Here is a 24,824-nt window from a genome sequence, read left to right on the forward strand (position 1 = left end):
ATTTATTATCTTACTCTGTAGTATAGGATCCTTCTTTTTATTAAAATTTTTCCAGCTTTGTTGAGAAGAGATATAATTGACACAAAACACTGCAAGTTTAAGGTGTACAATGTATTGATTTGATACATTTATATATTGTAAAATGACTACTACCCGTAGCATTAGCTACCACCTGTATCCTGTCATATAGTTACCATTTCTTTTTTGCAGTGAGAAGATGTAGGATCAACTATCTCAGCAACATTCAAGTACATGATAGTGTTATTAGCTATAATCACCATACCGTACAGCATGCTATTCTATACCCTTTGACCAATCTCCTCGTTTCCGCTGCCCCCAGCCCCGGGTAACCACTTCTCTACTCTCTCTTTCTCAGATAGAGATGCTTTAAGGCACACACAAGCATTAAGATATAGCAGCTGTTAAGTTCATTAAAAATAGTCACCTGGTAGTATAAGCTTTAAATTTGTCCAACTATTATTTACCCATTATTTCCACAGCTTCGTATCTATAATAACAACAATAATAATGCCTTATATTTTATAGAGTTGTCCCTCCAAATCCACAAGGGATTGGTTCCAGGACACCCCACACCCACCCCACAATCCCTAAATCCGCAGTGCTTAAGTCCCTTATATAAAATGGTGTAGTATTTTTATATAACCTACACACATCCTACCGTATACTTTAAATCATCTCTAGATTACTTATAATGCTTAATATAAGGTAAATGCCAGGTAAATAGTTGTAAATACAATACAAGTGCTGTGTAAATAGTTGCCTGCATGACAAAGTCAAGTTTTGCTTTTTCGAGCTTTCTGGAATTTTTTCCCAAATATTTTCCAACTGCGGTTGCTTGAATCTGCAGATGCAGAGCCTGCAGATATGGAGGGCTGATTGTATATTGATTTATAGTTCATAAAGTGTTTTCATACATTATCCAAAATCTGAGCTGGCTAGTAACCTTAAAGTTATTTGGTACTTTTATGTTACTTGTCAGAAGACAATCACAGTGACCTTTGATTTCATGGGGAAAGAATCTGTCACTAGTGGAATTCGTAAAGGAAATTATGCTTCAATGTTTAAAGAATACTGTTACAAAAGGGAAACCCTTGTAGACTATTCAGCTTTCTGGATGGTAGTGGTTGACAGTTGAGAAATTATTTCTTTGCTGAGATTTTGCTTTATCTGAGATAAGAGTCATGTTAAGAAACAACACCTAAATTAGAAAGCAATTCTAGTTTAAATTAATCTGAGCCACAAAATGGTCGATTGTTTTCAGTTTCAAAATTTCTTCTGAGCTGTTTTTGTGCTTTTACCTTTCAATATTTTTGTATTAGTGAAAGATATAGACTTTGCAGAAGGATATGCCAAAATATGACTTCCTATTCTTAAGCAAAACTGACAAATACCTTTTCTCTTGTTATCTTTAAATTGCAAATGTCTGAAGGCCTGTCATAATTGGATGCGTCATCCTGAGATTTAAACGCATGACAGTTTTTGAACGTGATTTGAAAAATAAACGTGACTCTAAGGGAGGTAGGGCGGGGCTGGCAGAAAATGGGTAGTGGAAACAGAATTCGATTTATGTGTTCTTTTCAAATAGTTATTGATTATATACATAAGTAGCCTATGCTTCTCTTTCAGAACTTTGCAGAAAACACCATGAATGAACTTCTTGGCTGGTATGGCTATGATAAGGTTGAATTGAAAGATGGTGAAGATATTGAATTCAGAAACTATCCTACAGATGGAGAGAGCCGGCAGCACATTTCTGTTCTCAAAGGTAATGATATTCAATGTCCTTTCCTTCATGCAAACAAGGATTGGCTATCTCAACCTGCCAGAATTGAGTTGCTCTGGGACTCGTTTTGTTCATGATGCCAATGGTTGATTTAAATGGACATCCCCGTAAGCAGAATTCTGCAGAATGTAAGAGCACAACATAAAACAAAAATAGACACAGCTTAATCTCCATCCAGCAATGGGAGAGTTAGCTAGACAAGGGCTAGCTGAGCGCTGTGGTCCTGCCCACAAATTGATAGAAAAGGACAGTGTTTGCTAATTTCTAGTTTCCTGAACCCTTCGATATATCAATTGTTAAGGACTGGTGCTTTCTGTTAAGTGAAATGTTAGGTTTAGATTTTCAGACGGTAAGAGACAATCATGGTTAGTTTGATAATTTCTCCTCCCCCCCTTTTGGGTGGGAATTCTAAAGGAAGGCCCTATTTCTGTTTTCTGTTTGAAGTTTTCACCCTTGCCTCATCCACACAGCCTTGGATAGGTTAAGAAGTAGAGTAAGAGAGTAGTAGAAGGTTGGGTCCTATATAATTCCATAAGAATGATCATCAAAGCCCAGCCAAAGAGTAGAAATTAGAAGGTTAGTGGAGCTGAAATAACACTGAATCTGCCGGTGGGTAGCAGTGCCTGATATTTCATGAAGCCTAGAATCATTGGTGGGTGTTGATCTGCACACTGAATTTATGAACCTAAATTTGGATTGAGTGTTTGTTTGTCAAAGAAAAGGATTATGTGAAGAAGCAATCCATTTGGGGAACTTTAATAAAGTGTGACTAAAACTAATTGTGTGATATAATTGGCAATTTGATCAGTATTTTCATTACATTCAATATCTATTGGCATAAACTACCTGTTCATGCATTTTATTCCCAGTCTCTAAGATAGTGCTTTTCCTTCTTATATGCCAAGCAATGAAATGTAAATGAGCTGTCCTGCAGGCATGTGGAATTGAACGTATGTGACAAATTTTATGTTAAGCTTGGTATGAAATTGTACACATCATGTTACCGAGATAGTATCATCAATTTCACTGTAAACGAAAAATGCAAGTCGAGTTTATATTCTGTAAACTAATAGCTCGTTTAACACTTGGTCTAGGTAATAATCTTTGCCTCTGGGGAACATGGAGAGAGTGCCAGGATATGCTATTGGAGGGAACAAGTTGTTTTCTATGGTTGAGTGTTGTTGTTTTTTTTTTTTTCTTTTCTTTCTTTTTTTTTTTTTTTGCGGGACGCGGGCCTCTCATTGCTATGGCCTCTCCCATCACGGAGCACAGGCTCCAGATGCGCAGGCCCAGCGGCCATGGCCCACGGGCCCAGCCGCTCCGCGGCATGTGGGATCCTCCCGGACCCGGGCACGAACCCGCGTCCCCCGCATCGGCAGGCATACTCCCAACCACTGCGCCACCAGGGAAGCCACTGTTGTTGTTTTTAATGATTCACATGCAAGGATAAAATTCACAAGGTTCATATCATTATAAGTTTTCTTTATGATCATTTTTGTTAATTTTTAATGGGTATTAATGGGTTAATGGGTCTACCCTGTGAAACAACAGTTTTTTCCTAATCATCAGCTTCTTTCTCATTGGTTCTTTTTTTTTCTTTTCTTTTTTTTTTTTACATCTTTATTGGAGTATAATTGTTTTACAATGGTGTGTTAGTTTCTGCTTTATAACAAAGTGAATCAGTTATACATATACATATGTTCCCATATCTCTTCCCTTCATTGGTTCTTTTGATTATATTATCACTCAGGTTTACAATACAGTGGGACCTGGTTACAGTGCTACAGGGGCACTTTTTAAGCTTCTCCCCTGGTAGACAGAGAGCGATGTCTGCTGTATATCACTTTGTACATGGAAAGGGTTAATTGCCTCTCAATTTTCTGTGGGCTTTTACAGTGCTAAAATTCATCACCACAGTACAGTTGAGATGTTAGCTATCATAGTGGAGCAAATTATAAAGGAGCCCTTTGGAAATTTATGGTAACACGACTGAAAAGGTCCAGGATGGTCTGTGGAGTTCTGGTAAAGTGTTTAAAGATTTGCAAAATAAAATTTTTATTCCATAGCCATTTTACTTGAGAAAATGTGGTTGTAAGCCCTTTCGTCATATTGAATGTGATTTTCTTCTTTTACAGAAAATTCTTTGCCAAAACCAAAATTACCTGAGGACAGTGTTATTTCACCATACAATATAAGCACAGGCTATTCAGGGCTTGCCACAGGAAATGGACTCAGTGACTCACCTGCAGGGTCAAAGGATCATGGCAATGTGCCCATTATTGTACCTTTAATTCCTCCACCTTTCATAAAGCCACCGGCAGGTAAGTCAATACTGGGGTTTCCAGTGATAATGATTGATAGAAAATTGTTTTAACCATCCTATGGTAATTATTAAATGCTTAAGTTAATTTTGGAAAAGACTGTTTTAGGGACTTTGCAGCTAAGAAATGTTAGTGCATGTATTATTTAAAGTAGTATTGTTTTATTAGGCCAATCTACTACTAGTTAGGCTGTCAACTTTCAACTGACAATAAATTTTTCCTACCCCTGGCTATAAAAGAAGTTATTTTCCTTCTCTAAAATCATCTGTTTAAAATTAAAAAAAGCATGAACTAATTAAAAAAATAAGATATATACTGCCTGGTTAGCAAGAAAAAAAGGAACCATGGTTGAGCTGGGTGGTGGTGCAGTGAGGACCACGTATCCTCTGTGGGTTTTGCGAAGGAAGGGGCAATCTGTGAAGTGTGTGTGGCAGGCTTGTTCCCCAGCGTGCCTTCTTATAAATCCACTTAAGAAACAACCTAGGTTACCCATCTCATACAGAGTTCCTTTTAATTTGTGCAAAGCTCTTTGAGAGCTTAAAAAAAATGGAGATCTGAATTTCATTTGCATGAAAATGTAATCAGTTCTTTTATATTTCTAGAAAATTAGATGGCGGTGTATTAAGCTAGACGGCAGTGGGCTGAGCATGATGTTGTTTTATTAAGCCAGTCTTAAAATCTTATTGCAAGCTAGGTTACAGTTATGCTCCACACAGAGAAAGAAGTTCAGTAATATTGTATCTGGCTTGCTGTAAAATGTCAGAATTATGCTAGAACGTTTAATTGCTACGCTGGTTATTTTTCTGTATGTTGAATTGAACAATGATAAATACTGAGTTTTGATAGCAGTACTTATCATAACTCACTAAAGTTAATGCTTGTATTTTTTTTAAGGAAGATAGGTGTTTGGTTATGTTTCCATAAATAGTGAAAATATTTGTAGATATAAATTCCTTGGCTTATATTATAGATATATTGGTACCATCTTCTAAGTGTTACTAACATTTTTTTCATGGTATGGGCACATTCTTTTGCTTAGCCTATGACATTTTAGCAGCAAAAGTGTCCTTTCATACTGAGGTCCTCAGATATGTCATTAAAATCCATTTACCTATCAAAATCACTTGTAATCGTGTTTGTCTACTAAATACTAACATAATTTGTGTTACATATAAAGTTTGTCTTTCTAATGCCACTGTTCTCCTTTGGTTGATTGTTTTATGGTGCAGAGGGACCCAAATTTATCTCCTAAAGGTCAAACACATATTTTGCATAGGACAACTGGAGAGAAGGGTGACTAATTTTGTTAAATGTGGGGTTCATTGTTTGAAAGTATGTCCAGGGGCTTAGGTGAGTGGTGATGATGATGAGGGTATCAATAAAACAGTGTGACTAAGTGAAAAGAACACAGGCTTCACATTCAGACAGATTGTGTTCAAATCCAGGCTTTGTCATTTACCAGCTCTGTGAGTGTAGACAAGTTATATGATTTCCACATCTGTAAAATGGGGATCACAGTTTCACCTTATGGGATAGTTGTGGCCATGAGATGAGAAAATGTAGGTAAAGCACCAGCATAGTGCTTGCCACATGAAAACCATTCAGTAAACACCATGCCTCTTGTTCTTTTTTTTTTTTCAGTCCTTATTCTGCCCCAGAGTTATCATGCACATAATTTGTGCAAAAAAAAAGTGTGTATCCAAATGCAAATTCCCCTCTAAGATTTATTTGAGCAAAGCAAACAGCTCTAGAAATTAGCATAGCTGAGGCTAACATGAGTTTGGCATGCCAAAAAACCTGCCCTGGAGTTTCCTGCTGAGCCAGCCACGTGGAATTCAAGCACACAGCTCCTATTTAACTCTAATTCCACATCAGATCAAGAAATAAATATGCAAAGGATAGAGGCCAAAAATTGAGCCTTGGAAGTCTTAGATGTAGCAACTCTGAGGATTTAGAAGCCAGAGTAACTGAACACCAGTGGTTTTATGCTGTCTTCCATGGAACTCCAAGGCACTCATCTGTTGAAAACAGAATGTAGGGAAGGACATGTTTAATTTTCTGTATCTTCTCTAAACCTTGACTCGATCCTACTCCAGGGTTCTATATGACAAGAAAAAGATACACAAAGGTTCTTTGCTTTCAAGGAGCTTACTCTATTATTCTCCAAGCAGAAACTTACAGGAGAGATGAATTTTGATTTAGTTATGTTATCTAGTGCAGGGGTCAGCAAACTTTTTCTGTAAAGGGTCGGATAGTATTTTAGGCTTTGGAGCTCTACCGTCTCTGTCACAACTACTGAACTCTGCGGTGGTAGCAGAAAAGCAGCCATAGATAATACATAAACAAATGGGCATGGCTGTGTTCTAATAAATCTTTATTTACAAAGAAGGCAGCAGGCAGGGTTTGGCTTAGGGACAATAGCTTGCTGACCCTAGCACTAGGGTAAGATTGGCAAAAGTCTCATGATACCAGGAAGGTGAATAGAGTTTCTAAGAGTCAGGCTATGAGATTTGTCAAGGTGCTCTGTGTAATATCGTGAGGAAGGGACAGTGACAGGGCAGGAAAATAGTGGGGTTTTCAGGGTATGTGGTGAGCTCTGGCACATAATAGGTACTCCACCAGTGTTTGTTGAATAAATGAATGAATGACTGATATTCAAATTCCTATTGCACATGCAGAAGATAGTACAGGCTACTTTGTTGTTCACTGGGAAAGTGCTAGGATCTTGTTTGGATTAGTCTCAGTCTGTCTGACCATGACCATAGCCTCTGTGACAGTGATGTGAGTACTTATCCATAGATAAGTGTAAAGTCCACAAATTATCCAAAAACTCCCATCTAGTTAATCATTTCAATTTTTCCTTTTGCTAAAACTTTGACCAGAGTTGTTATTCAAGGTAATCCAGTTGAGGGACCCTCTTGTCAATGGTCTAGCTGTATATAGGTTAATGGGGCATTTCTGAGGGAAACTAATAAATCATACGATGGCTAGGAACAAAAGGCCCCTTGGTAATCAACCCCTGAATAATTCAGAGTTGACTGTATCATGCAAGTGTCTACTTCTCGGGATAGGGAAGAAGAGGATTGTGTGTATGCTCTGGATTCCTGGAAAGAAAAGAACCATTAGCGTTCAAATTATTCCTGGTATACTGTAAGCCGGCTATGTGAAAATGCTAGTAATACCTTATGTTTGTATTAAACCCTTTACAGTTATGAAACTCATTCAGATTTTATTTAATTTGATCTTTACAATAACCCTGGGAAATAGCATTTGAGATATCATTAAATAAAGAACTGAAGCTCAAATAAGTTAAATGGCTTTCTCAAGGTCAGGTGGCTTCTAAGTACTTGCGTCAAGACTAGTACTAAGGTCTTCTGACTCCTAATCCAATATTCTTTTTAATATAAAGTTGCCTTGTCAGCGTATATATACGAAACTTCCCTAGACTGTATCAGAATAAGAGTATTTATTAATCTGCTACTTCAGATTCCTTAGTGACAGGGGATATAGCTTGTTCCTGCAAAAGGTTATTTTTTTCAAGTCCACATCTTTGGGGAGACTTGATGAGTTCTCTAACTCTTAAGCATCTGTGGTTCTGTGAACCAGGATGACCTAGCAGTGGTAACCCCCCAGCTTGGTTTTAAAGTCTTGCCATCATGAAGCAAGTTGCTCCTGCTTCGAGGTACCGGAAGGCTCCATCTGGTCAGGCACTAGTTCCAGAGAGTGTTCCCTGTGCTCAGGCAGGCTCACCACTGGATCCCATCCACATTTGGCAGCCAGTGGGCCCAGTGGAATACTCGTGATCGGGAACACGGTGATACCACACTCGCTTGGATTTCCACTCTCCTTTTGCACAGCTGCAGACAGAACTGTGGGGGTAGCTTATTTCTGGGCCTGGGGGATTGCTTGTCTGTTCCTGCACCCTTTTTCTTCCAGGAAGGGGAACTTCTTGCACCTTGGTGATTACCACAAGCATTGACCCTGCTTCTGCTGCACATGTTTGCATCCAATTTCATCCGATTTCCAAGGCTAAGCTGCCCTTCCCCGCTCAGAGACAGAATCTGGCCCTTGGTATAGGGTTTGTGACATCACAGTCGTTACTATGGTAATAGACTTGTTATAAACACAGAATAATAGCCCTGCTTTTACTTTTTTTCTTTTCCCTCCAAGCAAATGAAGGGAATCACCATGATCTTTAAATAAGAATCACGGACTTTTCTGCAGTGGACAGAATAAGGTTTTGCCATATAGAGTCACCATTTTTAAAAAACGATAAGAATATAATGATAAGAATAATATTAGAAAATAATAGAAAGTATCAACCAATTCTCTTTTTACACAACATTCCTATGTTGTGTAAACATTCCTATCCTTTTTACACAAACATTCCTTTATCCTTTCAGTTAGAATGAATATGAAAACCTCCTTCTTTGCTAATTTAAAAAACCACAGCGTGAGCATAGTCTGAAGTGGCAGAATATATATCAGCAAGAGTTTTGAAAGATAACTCAGGTTAATTACATTGTAACCTTGCTGTAATTCTTCTCATATTAGAGATTTTAATATGAGTTCAATCCTTTGGGACTTCATTCAGAGAGGGTTGTACCAGTAAAGGACTTCCAGCATGGATTGGAAGAGCTGTACAACAGTGAATCTCCATCAGAACACTTATGCCTGCTCTGCTCTCACGCAAGTTTGACTATTGAAGCAAAGCCATTCAAAATGAATTTTAAATACATTTTTTTTTTTTTTACAAAGACCTTATATTGGTCTTTATTGCTTTACAAGTGTAGTAGCACCCAGTTCCACTGAGCAGACATCAACCCTCTGCAGTGGTTGGGCAAGCTTGGGTTGCCTACTTCTGGTTAAAGTAACCAGCTGGGACTTGAACCAGGATTTTTTATCTCCTGCTCTTAGACTTGCTCCATGAACAACATTTTGCTCTCAAGACTTTAAAAAATCAGTAAAACAATTAGTGCAGTTTTTTTTTGTTCATAAGGTAAAGATGAAATGCAAAGACTTTGCTAGTGAAAGTTTCACTGAGGCCAGTTGCAGAAAACACTGTGTATCTAGGAAACAATATTTTAGATCTGAGTCTTTTGTCAGGTTTTTCCAGAGGCTTATAACTTGTCTATTATAAGTCCAGAATCCCTTTAAATCTCTGAATACTTTAAAATAAAATGAAATGTGAATAAAGGAGGGAATATACTTCTCTGGATGCATTTATATGGCAATTTTGAATAAAATGTCTCTTACCTCAAATGGTAAGTGACCTTATTCTTATTCCCCAGTATGTTCCCGTGTGTGAAGTGAAAGGCAGGGTCCATCCACACAGCACACACAGGTTTATGTGGAGGGACATGAGATTAAGCTTCTAAGACCAGCTTGATTTCCTTTGTGCAGGAGCGTCTTGCCTTTCTTGGAAAACAATGACCATTTCCTGTCTTCCAGGATGGTTTGCTTTCAGTGAGCTTTCCAAATTTGTGTTCAGTCATAGTCATGGAAATGTGATATATTTTTTCAGGCAAATCTTGAAATTCTTAAGGGGTTATAAGAACTGGGCTCTAAGGAACCATTAGCTTAATTGAGAATATGGAAACATTCACGTGATCTGCTAAGCTCTATGTGTATAGCTGAGTAGCCCACAGTTAATAAGCATGTTACTTTTTGGCTCTTGTAATTCTTACATGGAGTTGTACTTGCAGGGAAGTGGGAATCAGAATGTGGTTTGCATTATGATCATTATTTATTTTATCTGTTATTCAATATTCTTGGGGCTTGCATATGAATGCTGTATTCCAAATAGCCATTGAGAAAACAGGACTTAATAAAAATTGCTTTGCCATTTATTTATTTGTCCAACTTTTAAAATATGATTATTAAATAAAATTACCTAGAGTTAATGGGATTTGGATGACTTACTATTTATGTAGTAGATACATTTCTCAATAAAAAGAAGAGGTTCACTGAACCCTCAGATTTGGAGATCTTTCCAAACCGCTTAGGATGAGGACAGGAGGAATTATGGTGAATGACAGGAAGAGAAGTAGTTAATAACAGTATTGATATAATCTCATCAAGCTAATATTTTTTGAGCACTTATTATGGGACAGGCATTGTGTAATAGATTATCTCATCTAATTTTCAGAAAGACTCTGTGTGGATGCTATTATTAACCTTGTTTTACAATTGAGGAAACTGAGACCCAGAAAAGTTAAGCAACTTGCCTGAGGTCACACAGGTAATAAGTGGTCGAGCTGGTAGCTGAACTTAGGCACAATGTCTCCTTAACCCATATTCATACCACTTGATTATTCAAAACACTGTGTCAGTCTTTTAGTCAATAAGGTATTTACTGAATGTTCTTTACATTATATGAGATAATACAAATATATACAATATAAATACAAATTATATATATGTATATGATACAAATATATATATCGTCCCTGATCACCAAGAACTTACAGTGTACTTGATATATAATCAAAACATTATTCTATTTTGACTTTGGAAAGTATGAAATAATTTAACAGCATTTGGAAGGTGCATGGGGAGTAGAAGGGCAGTTAAACTGGAGTAGCAGAAAGTCTGTACGCAGATACTCAGGAACTGTTATGTTTGTACAGTTGGGGAGAAATGGCATCTGAAACATAATGTAAGCTAGAGATAGTCATTTGAAATTCAAAGTGATAAAAAAGACACAAAATGAAGCCTTAAAATGTTAGCTACTATGACATGGGTCCTGTTTTATCTTTCTTTATACAATCAAGGGGTCTTGAAAAGATGTAAGTCAAATTTCAATATGTTCAGTCATTCTTAATGCCAAATGGAATGTGTAGTTTGAATGGTAGCATGATGTGGTGGAAAGACCACCAGAGTAAGAGCCAGGAGACCTGGATTGTTAATGCCAGCTCAGCCATTTATTGGCTGTCTAATCTTGGATAAGCCACTTAGCCTTTCTGAGCCTCAGTTTCCTTGTCTGAAAAATGATGTAGTTAACTAAGGTAATCTGTAATTTCCCTACATTTATAAAATCTTGGTTTTATGACTTGTATAGTGAAATGCCTAGATGATTTAATATTTGAAAGGGTCTATTTTAATATGTCATAATATGTATTTGTTAATTGATTGAATATATTTAAAGCCAATTACCTATGTGTGTAGTTACAGCAGCTGAAATTCTGATGGAAGATTTATGCTACTTAGGACAACTTTCAATGATTGTTAATTTTTACTCTGAAAGAGTCACAGATGTAGAAAACAAACTTATGGTTACCAAGGGGGAAAGAGGAGGGAGGGATAAGTTGGGAGACTGGGATTGACATATACATACTACTACATATAAAATATATGTAACCAGTAAGAACCTACTATATAGTAGAGGGAACTCTACTCAAAACTCTGTAATGACCTATATGGGAAAATAATCTAAAAAAGGGTGGATATATGTATATGTATAACTGATTCACCTTGCTGTACAGCAGAAACTAACACACATTGTCAATCAACTGTACTCCAATTAAAATTAATTAAAAAAATAAAATTTAGAGAAAGTGCTAGAAAGGTGAAATATGAGTATATAAAAAGACTGTATCACCCATATGGTATTAAACCTAATCATTTTGATGTTATACATAAGTTGTGATCACTGGAAGTAATTCCCAGAATTTCTGCAAAAGAGAAGTCACATTATGTCGAATTTAATTTACCAAAACAGGCACAAGAATAAGAAAACCTGAGTAGTCCTACATTTCCTGAGTAGTAAGGAAATTAAATAATTAAATCATTTTACAAAGAACATTCTAGATCCAGATAACTTCAGTGTTAAATTCTATCATCTAAGGAAAAAATAAAAACAAACTTAGAGAAACTCTCCTAGAGAATAGAAATCATTTTATGATCCCAGCATGACCTTGATCTCATCACATGACAAAAGCATTAGAAGTAAAAATGATAATTTAATGTAATTAGATTACATTAAAATGGAAAACTTCTGTTTAACATGAACAGTGATTCAAAAATCCTGAACAAAATCATAGCAAACCAAAGTCAGTGATATAAGCAGTAGGATAATGCATCATGTCTAACTTGGATTTTTTTTCTAGGAATGCAAGGTTGATTTAAATTTTGAAAATTAGTCAATATAATTAAGCACATTAACAGAACAAAATAAAGCTCATACAATATTCTCAAAAGATTCAGAAACACAATTTTATAAAAATTTAACACAATTAATAATAAAAACTCTTGGAAAAATAGGAATAGAATAAAACTTCCATAATGTGACAAAAAATATCCACAAAAAACCTACAGCAAACACCATACCTAATGGTGAAATATTTAAAACTTTCCTTTTGAGATCAAGAATAAGATAAAGATAACCACTATCACTACTTCTATTTAATTTTGTACTAGAACTCATAGACAATGTAATAAGGCAAGAAAAAGCAACAGAAAAAAAGATTTGAAAGGTAGAAATGCTGTTTTGTTTAGAACCTCTCTCCCCTACCAATGAACAAATAAACTATTATAATTAATGAGTGCATTTATCAGGGTCTAAACCCCCAAGTCAGTACCGCCAAATCCATTATTTCTCTATATACCAGCCACACACACACACGAAACCTTAAAAATACCATTTAAAATAGCATCAAACCATCAAATACCCAGAGGAAAAAATCTAACAAAATGTGTGCAGGATTGTTACACAGAGAAGTATAAGCATTGTTGAGAGAAATGAAAGAAAACCTAAATCAGTGAAGGGACACACCATGTTTATGGATTGGAGACTAGATATTCTAAAAAGGCAGATTCTTCCTAAATTGATCTATATATTTAATTCAATTCTGATAAAATTTCATCATAAAGTGTTGTGGAAATTAAAAAGCTGCTTCTAGGGGCTTCCCTGGTGGCACAGTGGTTGAGAGTCTGCCTGCCGATGCAGGGGACACGGGTTTGTGCCCCGGTCCGGGAAGATCCCACATGCTGCGGAGTGGCTGGGCCCGTGAGCCATGGCTGCTGAGCCTGCGTGTCTGGAGCCTGTGCTCCGCAACGGGAGAGGCCACAACAGTGAGAGGCCCGCATACCACCAAAAAAAAAAAAAAAAAAAAGCTGCTTCTAAAGTATACATGGAGATGCACAGGGGTAAGAGTAGCCAAGATTATCTTGAGGAAAAAAAGCAAAATTCGAAGACTTATACTAAGAGATCTCAACATTTATTATAAGACTAGAATAATTATTAATGAATATTATTAGTGTTAATTGTTGCTGTTGTTGTTATTCTTCTTTTGACCATATTTAAAATTATCCTTTAGGAATCTATTGATCTATATTTGAGACATAAAAGAGGAAAGAACACTTTCTGTTTCATGTCAGTTCTCTTTTGGTTTAATTTTTGTAAAGAACCTTTTCTTGCAATTATGAAATATATACATTTTGGAAAAGTGCGTAAAACATAAATGTATCCTTTTACAAATAGTGATCCTTGTCTACTCACACCTTCTTTCCTCCAAGAGGTAACCACTTTTATGGTAATCATTACCTTTCTTTCTTCTATAGTTTAAACACCTCAGTATGCCTCCCTAAAATAGTTTATTTTTGCCTAGTTTTGGACTTTAGATAATGAAATTATGGTAGCCAGCTTCTGGGATGGCCCCCAATTATCCTGGCTTCCTGGTGGTGTCTTCATACATTGAATCAGGGATGGTCTGTGTGACCAACTTCTAATGCTGTCGTAAAAGCTTATTGCAGTTTCTGCTTAATTCTCTCACATTATTCACTCTGTGGGAAGCATGAGGAAACTTAAGCAGTCCTGTGAAGAGGACCATGTAGACAGGAACTGAGTCCTCCTACCAGTAGCCAGCACTGACTTGCCAGCCCTATGGCTGAACCACCTTAGAAGTGGATCCCCCAGCCTGAAGTCAAGCCTTCAGATTACTGTAGCCCCCAGAGACCTTTGATTGTAACCTCATGAGCAGTCCTGAGCCAGAATTGCTCCAAACCACTCTCAAATATCTGATCCACAGAAACCATGAGCAGTAATAAATGATTTCTGTTGAATTAAAAAAAAGACAATGAGATAATGACATAAAGATATACATATAAATCATTTCAATAGAATCCAGAAACAAATCTAAATTGATAATTTATGACAAATGTATTAGTCAGCTTGCGTTTCCATAATAAAATACCATAGCCTGGGTTGCTTAAATAACCAAAATTTATTTTCTCACAATTCTGAAGAATGGAAGTCCAAGATCAAAGTCATCAGGGTTGGTATCTGGTAAGAACTCTCTCTGTGAGTTGCAGGTGGTTGCCTTTTCCCTGTGTTCTTACATGGCAGAAAGAGATAGCAAGTTCTCTTGTGTCTCCTCTTACAAGGGCACTAATCCCATTAGACCAGGGTTCTACTCTCACAACCTCATCTAACCCTAATTAACTCTCAAATACCCCATCTCCAAATAGTATCACATTGGGAATTAGAGCTTCAACTTGCATTTTGGAGGGACACATACATTCAGTCCATAAGAACAAAGGTGACAGTATAGAGCAGTAAGGAAAGAATAGTCTTCTCAGTTCTTATGATAAAAAATGTATGTTGATTCTTTACACCATTCACAAAAATCAGTTCTAGATGGATTGTTGATCTAAAAGTGAGAGTTAGAACAATAGAGCTTGTAGAAGAAAGCCTCAGAGAATATATTTATGATCTTGAGCAGGCCAATACTGCTTAAATTATATACTACAAGCACTAACCATAAAGAAAAAGGTTGATTAAATAGACTCTATTAAAGTTAAGAATTTCTGTTGATTAGAAGACATCTTTCAAAAAAATGAAATGACAAATCACTGAGTAGGAGATATGTTTATAAAACACGTTCCACAAAAGACTCACATTCACAATATATAAAGAACCCCTAGAAATAAAAAAGAAAACATCCCAATGGCAAAATGAGCAAAAAATATAAACAGGCACTTCACTAAAGAAAATATCCAAGTGGCCCATAAACATATTAAAAGTTGTTCAACCTCGTTAGTCATTAGGAAAATAAAATTTAAAATCACAGTGAGACATAGCACAGGGAGATCAGCTTGATGCTTTGTGACCACCTAGAGGAGAGGGATAGGGAGGGTGGGAGGGAGATGCAAGAGGGAGGAGATATGGGGATATATGTGTATGTACAGCTGATTCACTTTGTTATAAAGCAGAAACTAACACACCATTGTAAAATAATTACACTCCAATAAAGATGTTAAAAAAAAAAAGAAACACAAAGATCCTCTAGAAGAGCCCTCCAATCTTTGTATTCTTTTCCACTTCAGTATTTACATGTATATGTTGTGATTTGAATACAGATATAATAAAGAAAAAAAAATCGCAGTGAGATACCAGTGCACAAACATTAGAATGGCTAAAATGAAAAAGACAGTACCCAACATTGAGAAGGACACAGACCAATTGGAACTCTCATGCATTGCTGCTGAGCGTGTAAATCAGTATAACCACTCTTGAAAGCTGATTGCGAATATCTATTAATGCTGAACTAAACATATCCTATTATCCAATAATTCCATCCTAGGTATATACTCAACATAAATGTCTGTTTGTCTCTCTCTGTATGTATGTATGTATATATATATATATATATATATATATATATGCCAAAAACATTTGGAAGAACATTTATAGGAGCATTTATAGGAGCATTTATAGGAGCATTTATAGGAGCATTTATTTATAATAGTTAAAAACTGGAAACAGTTTAAATTCTCGTCAACTGTAGTTAACATTGTCTCCAAGGGGTTCCTTGGATGGCCTTAGGTGGGTGAGTGTGGGCCTTGAAGTTGAATGTGAAATTGTGTGTATATTACATATGCATAATTCAGAGAAAAAAATCCTTGTCTCAAAATATATTGAGTCCTTGACTTAAAGACCTAGGTTTCAAAATTTTTTTAAAAATTTAATTCCTTCTTGTCTTGATTTCAGCAACGAAACCCTAGAATGTAATTTTAACATTTTTGTCCTGTGTCTAGTCTGTTCATAGCTTTCTCACATGGAGTATTTAAAATCTCATCATTCCTTATTATTAAGGAATAATCACCTATTTATGTGAATTATATCATGGTGAAGCCTAAAAATTAAGTTATAGGCATGAGGCATAAATATCTCTCACAGTGGTCTACTTGAGAGCTGTTTTTGATACCGTGTAAAGTGGAGAGAAATGAAGGGGCACTGGGTGAGTGACTAAAGTAGGAAATACATTACTCTACACCAGTGGTTCTTATCAGGGGGTAAATTTGCACCCCCCCCCCCCCCGGGGACATTGGACAATATCTGGAGATATTTTTGGTTGTCACAGCTGGGAGAGGGAGTGGTACTGGTGTGTAGTGAGCAGAGGGCAGGGATGCTGCTAAACCTCCTACAATGCACAGGACAGTCCCACACAAGGAATTATCTGGCTGAAAATGTCCATAGTGCCATGGTTGAGAAACCAGGCTCTATAGTGATGACAACTCTGAGTATGGGACGCCTCTTAACGTGCCACCCCAGATCCTCTTGGCCCCATAGTGACTGCTATAGTACTTTGACAGCTTAGGCATGTGCATTCTGAAAGGATCTTGCCTCATGCTTGTGGCATATGTCCCTAGCTTCTTGCTCTGGGACTTCCCTGATACGGCAGCATGAGTTTTGTGTAAATCTTTTTGGCTGTGTGCCCACAAATGCAAACCAGAAATATAGGGGAATTAACACACTAGGTCAATGGGGCATAGATGTGATGAATAAATTCTTTCTCCTTTTTGTCCCCTGGGTAAAGAGTTATGAAATGTATGTCACATACTCCAAAGATTGTTCTTTATGATTGAATACCAGTCTTCCTTAATAGCGGCCAACTTAGTATCACATCGTTACATTGGCTCTTCATCCTCCCCAGGTTCATTCCCCTTGTCCCCCACCCCCTACTTCCTGGAATCACACGCCCAGTAAACCGGCTGCATGCAAATCTTTGTCTCAGATTCTGTTTTCTGGGAAACTCAGCATAAAATACCATGTGTGTGGAGGTCCACACTGAAAGATCAGAAATTAATGGAAAATAATATAAAAAGTTAGAATTTTATAAACATTCATGTTTGTCCCTTTAAAGTGAAGCATAAATATATAATAAAGGATTAAAAAGAGGGTACCAGATTTGTGGTGGTGCAAATATTGGAGAGCTTAGAAAGGTCCACTTCTAAAATTGTCCCATCAGCCAAAGAATTTTCTAAGCCTCTTGTGGTAAGGGCAAGGGACAATAGTGGTGGCCATACAGAAGGAGAAAAAAGGAAGGAAATTAAGTGAGGGGTTCAAGAAAAAAAAGAAAGGAGAAAGATTACCCCTTGGCTGCCCTCCTTTAAATGGATCTTGTTATTTTGAGAGATTTAGAGTCCTAGATTTTTAGTTAGAAGGGACCTAGGAGATCATCTAGCTAAATCTCCTCTTTTACAGATGAGGAAAATGAGGCTGGAGAGAGTAAATGACCTTCTCAAGGTCACTGAGTTGCTTTCATGGCAGAAGTAGGGACACCATCTAAACATGGATTATAAATCACACACCTCTGTGATCCATGAGGCAGCCTAGAACTTTTCTTGGCATTCTATAAACTCTTTTTGGGGGTATGGCCTAGCTAGGATTTTAGAACACCCTGCCCCAGATCACCAAAGAGCTAAGATGCTAATAGGAAATAAGAGGAAACGTCAGCTGTACTTCCCTTTGCTTGTAGAGGGTGGATGTGTTTCTGGAATTAACTTAGACTTGACTGAACTGTTTGCAATTAATTATTTGAAGGTATAAATAAGGTTTGGTTAAGAGAGAGGAGTGATGGTGAAGTTGGTAACTCGTGTTATTCTAGGGACATTCCCAATGCTGACTTCTCAAAGTTCTTGTTAAATTGAGAAGACTTAGTTCATGGACTTGGCCGAGGAGAGTGGAAATAACGATTGCATTCTGTTCTGGGGCTTTTCACTGGTGTTTCCCTCTAAGGCAACTTTGTTCTGAGTGGTTCACAAAGATGGTGCCCTTGGCTTCCTCCCCCACCCCCTGCCCCCGCCCTGGACATCCAACCACCCAAGGTACATCTAGTAAGGATTCTGCTTTTTCTTCTCCTTATGCTGAGGCCCAAAGTCAGACATTTCATTCTAGTGAATAAGACAGATATGGTCCCTATCTTAACTAGCTCACAGTCTGGTGGAGGAGACAGACATTAGAAAGAAATCTCAGTCAAGTGTGTTGATGATCAAGTCCAGGGTGCTTTGGGATCTGACCAGGTTCAGGGTCAGGAAAGGCTCCCATAGGAGGAGGTTTAAGATATGGAGGAGCAATAGGACTGAATTGGTCAAGGATTTTGAGGTTGTGGTCGAGGGAGGAAGCAGCACATGGAAAGACTCAGAGGAGAGAGCCTCAAGGAAAGCAAAAGAAGCCACAGGCCCGAGAGTAGACAAGCTGTGAGACTGGCCTCGTCCTGGGAGCCATGGAGAGGCCATGTGAGGAGTTCCAACTTCTGGAGGGCAGCGGATGCCACTGGAGGATTTTGGGCAGGTGAGAGCAGTGATCAGACTTGTGTTTCACAAGAATTCCTCACCTCCATAGTGGAGGGAATGAGCTAGATGGGAGTGAGATGGGAGGCCACCTGTAGTACGGGTGAGAGGTGTTGGTGGCTTCACTGGAACCGACAGCAGTAAACTCCATGAGGACGGGTCTCGTATAGCCTAGAGTAACGCCTGGTATGCAGTTAGACTGGGTAAATAGTAATTGAATGAATGAATGCAATATTATAAAAATATTTAGGAGGACCTGGTGATTAATCAGAATGTGGGAGGTGAAAGGGGCAGGAAAGAGACCAGATTTCTGCCAGCAGGTAACTGCATGGATGCGTGGGCCAGGAACTGAGATGGGAAACACAGTGAAGGGACAGGTTAGGGGAAAGGTGTGTATGTAGCTTTGGACATGACAGGTTAAGATGCTGGGAGGCAGTTGGAAATAAACTGAGAAGTAACTGTGTTGATTTGGAAATCTTCATCATATGGATGGTAGCTGGAGTCACAGGAGTGCATAAATACTATGGCCCAAGGGGACTATGCAGAGAGAAGAGAGGACTCTGAAAGGTTTCAGTGGGTGTGACCCTCCCCCTTTCCCATAGTGGCGCTGTTCTGGCACGTGATGTCCCATCACATTCCCAAGTAGGGATTGGCATGGGGCCCCTTCAGAGAGCCCCTTCATCATTCATCATTCTCATTCAAGAAATCTAAATGAATATTTTAAGATGGGAAGGTGAAGAGGGGAGTAAATTATCTTTTTGACAGTGTTCCAGCGAGTTCATCTTGGTTCTTTTAACAAATTTAGTTGAGTGAAGTTCTTCCCAGTCTTCAGTCTGCTGAAGGAGACTGAAGAGGAGGGGCTGAGGAAGAGACAGTGGTGCTTGATGCGAAGGCTTTATCCTCCCCACGTGTCCCTTTGACCCCCTGGTCTCTAGCCTGTCAGTTCCCCTCCCCTAGCATGGTAGCCCCAGCAGGTATGCTGCTTAGTAGAACTGCCTGGAATGCTGAGAGGTGGGACTTGGTGTGCTGGTCAGTCACAGTGGGGCTGCTTATACCTGCTTTGTGGTCACCAAGCACACCTGGCTCCTGTGACACCCCCAGTGGTGACAGAGCCCCGGGAGCAGGCCTGGTTTTCCCACGGTCCTTTTCTACTGCATGTTGGCATTTTATGCTAGGGGCAGCCATGGAAACCTCCTTGAGGATTGGGATCATGTCTGTCTTCTTTGCCAGTGTATCTGCAGTCCCTAGTATAGTGCCTGGCACAAAGTAGAGTAAATAAATGAATCCTTTGTCTACAATTAAGGTTCCCCCTCTGGGGGGATTTGTCAACCACTGCGGGGCCCGTTAAGCGTAATTAATGGGACAGCCAGATTTCAGAAGGGGAAATGAGCCCTTCAGATAAATAGTGGGTAACGGGTATACTTTTCCTGCGCTGAAGTCCTATATAAAGCAGCTTGACCCTTTAGTCCTAATATGCTGCTATTTGCGTTTCTTTGGAGATGATGCCCCTCTATGCAGGGCAGTGGCTTGGAATTGCTTTTCCAGCAGTGATGCATGTGCTCGTGCACACTTTTTGACCTTGCTCCCTTGTCCCTAATTATGTGCATTTGTTGGCTAGATGCTGGGACTCAGTGTGTGGGCTTTAGCCATGTAGGAGAGAAAGGTCCGGTGGAGAGCAAACCCATCATTGTCCCAGGGCACCTGAGATTGGACAGAGGGTCAAATCCAGGACTCAGGGATGGGGGACAAGAGTTTACTCAAGCTTCTTTTCCATTGCAACCAGCCAGTGAACATGAATTATCCAGTCTATTAAGAGCAGTGTTACTCTCCCATTGCCTTATTATTGATTTCTGCCATTTTCTCTGTAGGACTTTACAGGTAAAGGGTTGCCTTCTCTGTATATGATGGCTATAGCAGACACCACAGGACTTAGTGGACCATGGGTGTCTTTGTTCAGTCTGGTGGTGTTTATTGAGGGCTGGTGGGTGTTGGTCAGCAAACCCAGCACTGGCCACACGGCTGCTGGACTTGTCCTTCTGCCCAGTGCAGACAAAACTCCTGGCAATGGAGGATCCAATTCTGGGCAACAGAGGAGAAACCTTCCTCATAATTAATGGCCCACATGGAAGTGCTCATGCTTCAGCACTAATGTAGGGTAGTAGAGCAGAACATCCCAGAGAGACATCCTTAGAAATCCAGTCTTGTGGATTCTCTGTGAAAATACCTGTCCCTGGTCAAATATGTGAAATACAGCCATTCTTATCTCCCTCTTGAAGATTTCTAATTACACACTGGTGGAGCCCAAAAGTCTTACAGTAAAGAACTTGTTGTTCAGCCCAGTGTTTTCCATGCATATTTGACCATGGAAGTCTTTAAAAAAATAACACCCCTTTAAGTATCCCATAGTATTAGTGTTCTGTGGGGGGTGTATTTTGGGAAATGTTGCATAGAGGATTCTGGGTTTTCCTTACTCTTAAGTTCTATCCTCTTCCTTTCTTATTCCAGCTTCTTAGGGTGGGTACCTAGGGAAGACAAACTCTCTATAATGAGTACTGAGACATGGAGGTGAGATTGTCAAGGAGACTTATCAGAAGTCCCTACTCTGGCTAATCAGTGAAAGTATTTAAGTTAACGTCAAGGAGCTGCAGACACATGTGCTTAGCAGTGTCTGTTAAAGAATCCAAGTTTAGTATGCTATTCAAGAGAGAATTACTATTTTGTGACATTATGGGATCTCTCCTTTTATTACCTTCTTTGTTTGAATGTTGAAAAAATAAGTGAGGAAGGGACACTGGAAGTAAAGCAAATTCACTTTGAATTTGCCTACAGAGTCAATTTTCACAAAGAACTCTTTGGACTTTTCCCTGGTATGCTTTGACTAGAGACACAGGTAGAAGAATTCTCTGAATTTGGGTGAGTTACATTCTTATATTTTGGTGATTGTTTAGGTCTCACTTTTAAATCTGTCCTTTCCTTTTCATTTCTACTGTTAGAAATGTTATTCTACGGGTTCAGAACTTCATCTCCTTTCCTCTGCATCCATCCATCCATCCATCCATCCATCCATCCATCCTTTTATTCATTCATTCAACATAGCTTAAGCATTGCTATGTACTAGTCGCTGAACACACAAAAGTGAATGAGTCATTGAGGCTGCTCTCATGTTGATTTTTTCTAAGATGTGGAACAAGAGTCCAGTCTTCTTTTTTTTTTGCGGTACGCGGGCCTCTCACTGCTGTGGCCTCTCCCGTTGCGGAGCACAGGCTCCGGACGCGCAGGCTCAGCGGCCATGGCTCACGGGCCCAGCCGCTCCGCGGCATGTGGGATCTTCCCGGACCGAGGCACGAACCCGCGTCCCCTGTACTGGCAGGCGGACTCTCAACCACTGCGCCACCAGGGAAGCCCCCGGTCTTCTGAATTCCGATCCACCCTGCTGGGGTAACATTTCTCAGCCCATCTCTGCTCCTGTCATGTCCTGTGAGAAATGTTTGGGAGCTCCTCATTACCTGTGGAATGAAGAGGAACCCCTCCCACCCCAGAGCAAGATGATATTCAAGGGACTCCTCATGCAGGCCCCACAGCCCCAGTCTAATTCCTACTTTTCTCTTCAAGCAGTTGTAGTGGCTGAGCTGCTGCAGGGCTCCTCCCCATCCTTGAGTGTGTCTGCCACTTCCTGGCTCCTGCTGGTCCTCTGTCCTTTCCCTCCTTCTCTTGAACTTTCTCCCGCTCCAAATCCTTCAAGACCCAACTCAGAAGCTGTGCTCTCTAGGCTCGAAGAGGCTTCTGAACTCCTCTCTTATCACATTCTCCCTGTCAAATGATGGGTCACACACTTTTCTGCCTGTTCTCTTGGGAGCAGGGCCATGTCCTAGTCAACTCATCATTCTTGACCAGTGACATAACACAGGGACGTGCACCTGGATGTAAATGTTTAATTCATTTTGAAGTCACATCTTTTACAAATATGTGTGTGTCCTGTATATATATATATATGTGTGTATGTATTTATGTATATACACACACATATATATATACACCCCATGTATATGTATCATATACATAAATAATTTAAAATCAGCTAGAAAACTTCCATTAGAAAATTGAAAGTGAATTTTAAATTCCATCATTCTCCTGTCATTTTGTGTAATATGTGCTCATTCCTTTTACATACTGGAACCAAATTTTAGTTTATATGTAACAATTTAGATTTTATTTTGGGGTTAAGTACTACCCTATTTAGAGGGGTGTTGACTATTTAAAATCTTGAAATCACTTCAAATAATTCTATTTCCAAAAATAGGGATAATTTTAGGTACTATAAAGAATCATAATTGTATGGAACTGCTATCATTTAACTGCATCTCTCCTTTTAATGAGAAATAAGTGCAATAAAACTGTATTAATTCAGACTCTATTCTTTGGCAATTTTTGATAGTTCAATTGCCAAGGTGGCAGACATTTTCAGTTGTTCCTATGATATTTCTTAAAAGAGCAGACTTCTCAGGTGTGTAGAAAGATCCACCCATGTGTGGATAGTTGATGTGATAATTACAAAGAATTCCCGTCTATTAATTACAGAATATCTGGCAGTACAGTGATATATTTGGCAACACCCTGTCAACTATTAATTCAAATTAAGTAATTTTAAAAAAGAATAAATGTAAGTGAAGCTTTTATTAAATCTAATGGCTTTATTCTTAAATAAATTTAACCAATTACTGGGTTTTTCTTTGGATTCAGAGTTAGTGAGTCTACAGATGTCATCCATTGGTGGGGGATGTGATTGAAGAGACTGGCGCCTGCTCATTGGGCCTCTCCAGATTGCACACAGCTGACACCTACCCTTTTTTTTAACATCTTTATTGGAGTATGATTGCTTTACCATGGTGTGTTAGTTTCTGCTGTGTAACAAAGTGAATCAGCTATACATATACATATATCGCCATATCTCCTCCCTCTTGCATCTCCCTCCCACCCTCCCTATCCCACTTGGTCACAAAGCACGGAGCTGATCTCCCTGTGCCATGCGACTGCTTCCCACTAGTTATCTATTTTACATTTGGTAGTGTATATATGTCCATGTCACTCTCTCACTTTATCTCAGCTTACCCTTCCCCCTCCCTGTTTCCTCAAGTCCATTCTCTACATCTGCGTCTTTATTCCTGTCCTGCCCCTAGGTTCTTCAGAACCACTTTTTTTTTTTTTAGATTCCATATATCTGTGTTAGCATACGGTATTTGTTTTTCTCTTCCTCACTTACTTCACTCTGTATGACAGACTCTAGGTCCATCCATCTCACTACAAATAACTCAATTTTGTTTCTTTTTATGGCTGAGTAATATTCCATTGTATATATGTGCCACATCTTCTTTATCCATTCATCTGTAGATGGACACTTAGGTTGGTTCCATGTCCTGGCTATTGTAAATAGAGCTGCAATGAACATTGTGGTACAGGACTCTATTTGAATTATGGTTTTCTCAGGGTATATGCCCAGCAGTGGGATTACTGGGTTGTATGGTAGTCCTATTTTTAGTTTTTTAAGGAACCTCCATACTGTTCTCCACAGTGGCTGTATCAATTTACATTCCCACCAACAGTGCAAGAGGATTCCCTTTTCTCCACACCCTCTCCAGCATTTATTGTTTGTAGATTTTTTGATGATGGCCATTCTGACTGGTGTGAGGTGATACCTCATGGTAGTTTTGATTTGCATTTCTCTAATGATTAGTGATGTTGAGCATCCTTTCATGTGTTTGTTGGCAATCTGTATATCTTCTTTGGAGAAATGTCTATTTAGGTCTTCTGCCCATTTTTGGATTGGGTTGTTTGTTTTTTTGATATTGAGCTGCATGAGCTGCTTGTAAATTTTGGAGATTAATCCTTTGTCAGTTGCTTCATTTGCAAATATTTTCTCCCATTCTGAGGGTTGTCTTTTCGTCTTGTTTATGTTTTCCTTTGCTGTGACACCTACCCTTTTCTTATGGCTCTAATTGCCAGTAATTCTAAGGAAGGCTCATTTACATGAAGAATGTGTCTACTTTCTCTGGATTGATCCTCACCACAGCTAGAGTTACGGTGGGCATTACTATCCCTTAAGTGACTTACCCACATCACACAACTAG

The 24,824-nt window shown here is 38.8% G+C and overlaps 1 protein-coding gene across 4 annotated transcripts in view; it reads left to right on the forward strand.

The window, feature by feature from the left end:
* The window catches only part of SOBP (sine oculis binding protein homolog), a 158,729-nt gene that overhangs the window by 12,390 nt on the left and 121,515 nt on the right, over positions 1-24,824 (forward strand). For all 4 annotated transcript variants that reach the window (XM_079938675.1, XM_079938677.1, XM_079938674.1 and 1 more), the window contains exons 2-3: positions 1,648-1,786; positions 3,940-4,125. In XM_079938675.1, coding sequence (XP_079794801.1) covers positions 1,648-1,786; positions 3,940-4,125 — 325 coding nt within the window. The remainder of the gene's footprint in view (positions 1-1,647; positions 1,787-3,939; positions 4,126-24,824) is intronic.

Source organism: Stenella coeruleoalba (genome assembly GCF_951394435.1).
Source record: "Stenella coeruleoalba genome assembly, chromosome: 12".
In the NCBI taxonomy this organism is placed as follows: Eukaryota; Metazoa; Chordata; class Mammalia; order Artiodactyla; family Delphinidae; genus Stenella; species Stenella coeruleoalba.